This window comes from Tupaia chinensis, unplaced genomic scaffold (genome assembly GCF_000334495.1).
Source record: "Tupaia chinensis unplaced genomic scaffold, TupChi_1.0 Scaffold000037_18, whole genome shotgun sequence".
NCBI lineage: Eukaryota > Metazoa > Chordata > Mammalia > Scandentia > Tupaiidae > Tupaia > Tupaia belangeri.
The window spans coordinates 1,239,820-1,242,525 of record NW_006159476.1 but is presented as its reverse complement, the minus strand read 5'-3'; the positions used below and the strand labels follow the sequence as shown (position 1 = coordinate 1,242,525).

At 48.6% G+C, this 2,706-nt stretch overlaps 1 protein-coding gene across 1 annotated transcript in view; it reads left to right on the top strand.

Moving 5' to 3' along the window:
* Window positions 1-2,189: 2,189 nt before the first annotated feature.
* Window positions 2,190-2,706, top strand: part of CCNP (cyclin P) — a gene marked incomplete at its 5' end in the record, with an annotated part of 3,159 nt that continues 2,642 nt past the window's right edge. Inside the window, one exon of the mRNA XM_014587919.1 lies at window positions 2,190-2,414. Coding sequence (XP_014443405.1) covers window positions 2,190-2,414 — 225 coding nt within the window. The remainder of the gene's footprint in view (window positions 2,415-2,706) is intronic.

Sequence of the window (2,706 nt, the reverse complement as noted above, 5' to 3'; positions counted from 1 at the left end):
GAAAGAGTTTGCAGGCAAAGGAAACAACAAGTGCAAAGTTTCCTGAGGTGGTGTTGGATGTGTCTGGGGAACATAAAGAGGCCGGGCTTTCTCAAGTAGGATAAGGGAGGTAAAGAGTGGAACAAAGAGGTTAGAGAGCTAACTAGGGGTCAGAAAGGATCTTGTGACCAAGCTAAGGGGTTTAGCTTTTATTTTAAGTATGACAGGAAGACTGATTCAATAGCTCACTGTTCCTTCTCACTTTTTTAAAAAAATTTTTTTACATTTTCCCACAAACATCAAAAAATTTTTGCTCATACTCTATAGTTCTTGACAGTTAATAAACAACTTTCAAAATTTTAAAATACTGAATTTTAAAGATAATGTTCAAAATATTTCTTATAATTTTGTATAATTGTGTTTGTGACTATCAGAATGGAGACAGTATGGTTTTAAATATTTTTGAGAAAATATTTGCATGTCAACTACTCAAATTGTTGAAAAGCAAATACCCAGCACACAAGTCACACATAAGCCTTCTCAATTCAGCCCTTACTTACCAAGTAACAAAGATCAGTCTCTTTCTTCCTTCCATGTCTTTCTCGCTCCTGCTCACTTTCTCAGCCTCACTGACTTCCTAATACCTGAACACAGTGAGCTCTTTCCTGCTCCAAGGCCTTTTCTCATGCTGTTTCCCTTACTTGGAATATTCTCCCCTCTCTTCACATTCCTGGCTCCTCCTCCTCTTTAAGGCTACAGCTTCAATGTCACATGTCACCTGTTCAGGCTATCCTGGACCACTGTCATCCTGGGGCCAGATGGTGGCACAGCAGTAACACTTCTGGACCCACATAGGAAGGTCACTGGTTTATGTCCCATAGCCTTCCTCTACGTGCTGAGTATGCACATGTTTGGGCCTATGATCCAGGCTGGCTGAGACTGGGGGTGGATTGCAGCCTGCAGCAGACCTTGTTGGGAGGTGGGGTTTCTTTCTTGCTCATCGCTTTCTCTCTCATGGAATAAATTTAGGTTTTATGAAAAAATGATGTCCAGTCTGTTTACTCATTCATTCAGCAACTATTTATTGAACATCTACTATATGCCAGGCCCTGTTCTAGATGGTATCTCTACATCCCTGCAGCAATGAAAAACAACAATCAGCCCTGACCTCATGGGGCTTACATTCATGCCAGGAGGGAAACAGCAGGTAACACATGGTGAACAAAAAGGCAGTATGTGCTAAGGAGAGGACAGGTGCAGAGAATGGGAACAGGACCTCCTTAGGTGGCACTTTCCATGGACAAGGTAACATCTGAGTAATCACCTTGAAGGCAGTTTAGGAGAGAAACACGATCTCTGAGGAAAGAGTATTACAGGCAGAGGCACAGGGAACAGCCAGTGTGAAGGGCCTGAGATAAGAATGTGCCTGGTGTGAGTGAGGAAGAGCCAGGTGGCCAGTGGGGCTCATGAAGACCTGGTAAGGGGAGTGGAGTCAATGAACTCACAGGGGTGTGTGGCAGTGGTAGATGTCTTAGGGCATTATGGGCCTTCGACTTGAGGAATGTGAGCCACGATGGTGTTCTGAGCAGAGGCAGGGAGGGATCTGCCTGAGGTGTGCACAGAATCCCTCAGGCTGCACGTGAGGAACGAACTAGGGTACAGGAAGAGAACAAGCAGCCAGGAGGCTGCAGCACTAGTCCAGGCCGATGACCTGCCCACGTTAGCACCTCAGCATGGATGGAAGCTCAGTCATTTGCTCCCTTTAAGCACCCAGCACACAGAGCAGATGCCTGCCTTAAATATGTGTTAAATGACTTATCACCCCCACGTCCTGAGCTTTTACTGTCAGGTTCTGTGCTGGGCATGTAAACAGATCTTGAAAATCTCAGGACAACCCTGTTGGCTAAGTTTGTAAATAATCTCTATGAATGAAGAACGTGGGGTTCAGAGGGGCTGCCTCCTGTCAGCAAGACAAGGACCCAACTCCTGGCCATAGAGGGTTGGAGAGCACTCACCTTTGCATGGGCACCTGCCCAGGCAAGGGGAGCCCCATGCGCCCAGGTGCATTCAAACAGCCTGCCGTGGACCCACCCTCCAGCTGGAAGCGATTTGAGCTGGGCCTCGCCCACTAAGCCAGCCTAGAGGATGCAGGTGAGAGAGATCGGGGCCAGGGACTCACATCTCAACTTGGACCTCTCTCCGGGTGCTGATCCCAACCCCTGTCTGTCTGGCAGAGTTCCGCTTTCTCTCTAGGTGCAGAAGAGCCTCTGAGTGCCCCAGTCCACGATGGTGTCCCCGTGGGCAGGAGTGCTTCCCCAGGACACCCCGAGAGGCTCCAGGAGCCCTGTGCACTGCCAGGACTGGAGGAGGCGTTGAGTGCATTGGGACTGGAGGGAGAACGTGAGTATGCAGGAGACATCTTCACTGAAGTCATGGTAAGTGGACCCGCGGGCTGCAGTCAACTCTGGCACCACCCCTACCCCTGGAGCGCAGCTGAGGGGTTCGGCTCAGATTAATCTAAGGCTGGCCCAACACCTACTCAGCCAGAGTTTCTGAACTATCCCTGGCCAGCCTCCATTCTCGTCTCTTCTCACTAGCTGTCCAGCTCCCCAGCTTCCAGACTTCTACCCCCTGCTCCCAAACAGAACACCCAGGGAAACACCAGATATCCTCAGAGTGAAAAAACTGTAGGGACAATAAAGTGTAGAGAGAAATAAATAAATGAAA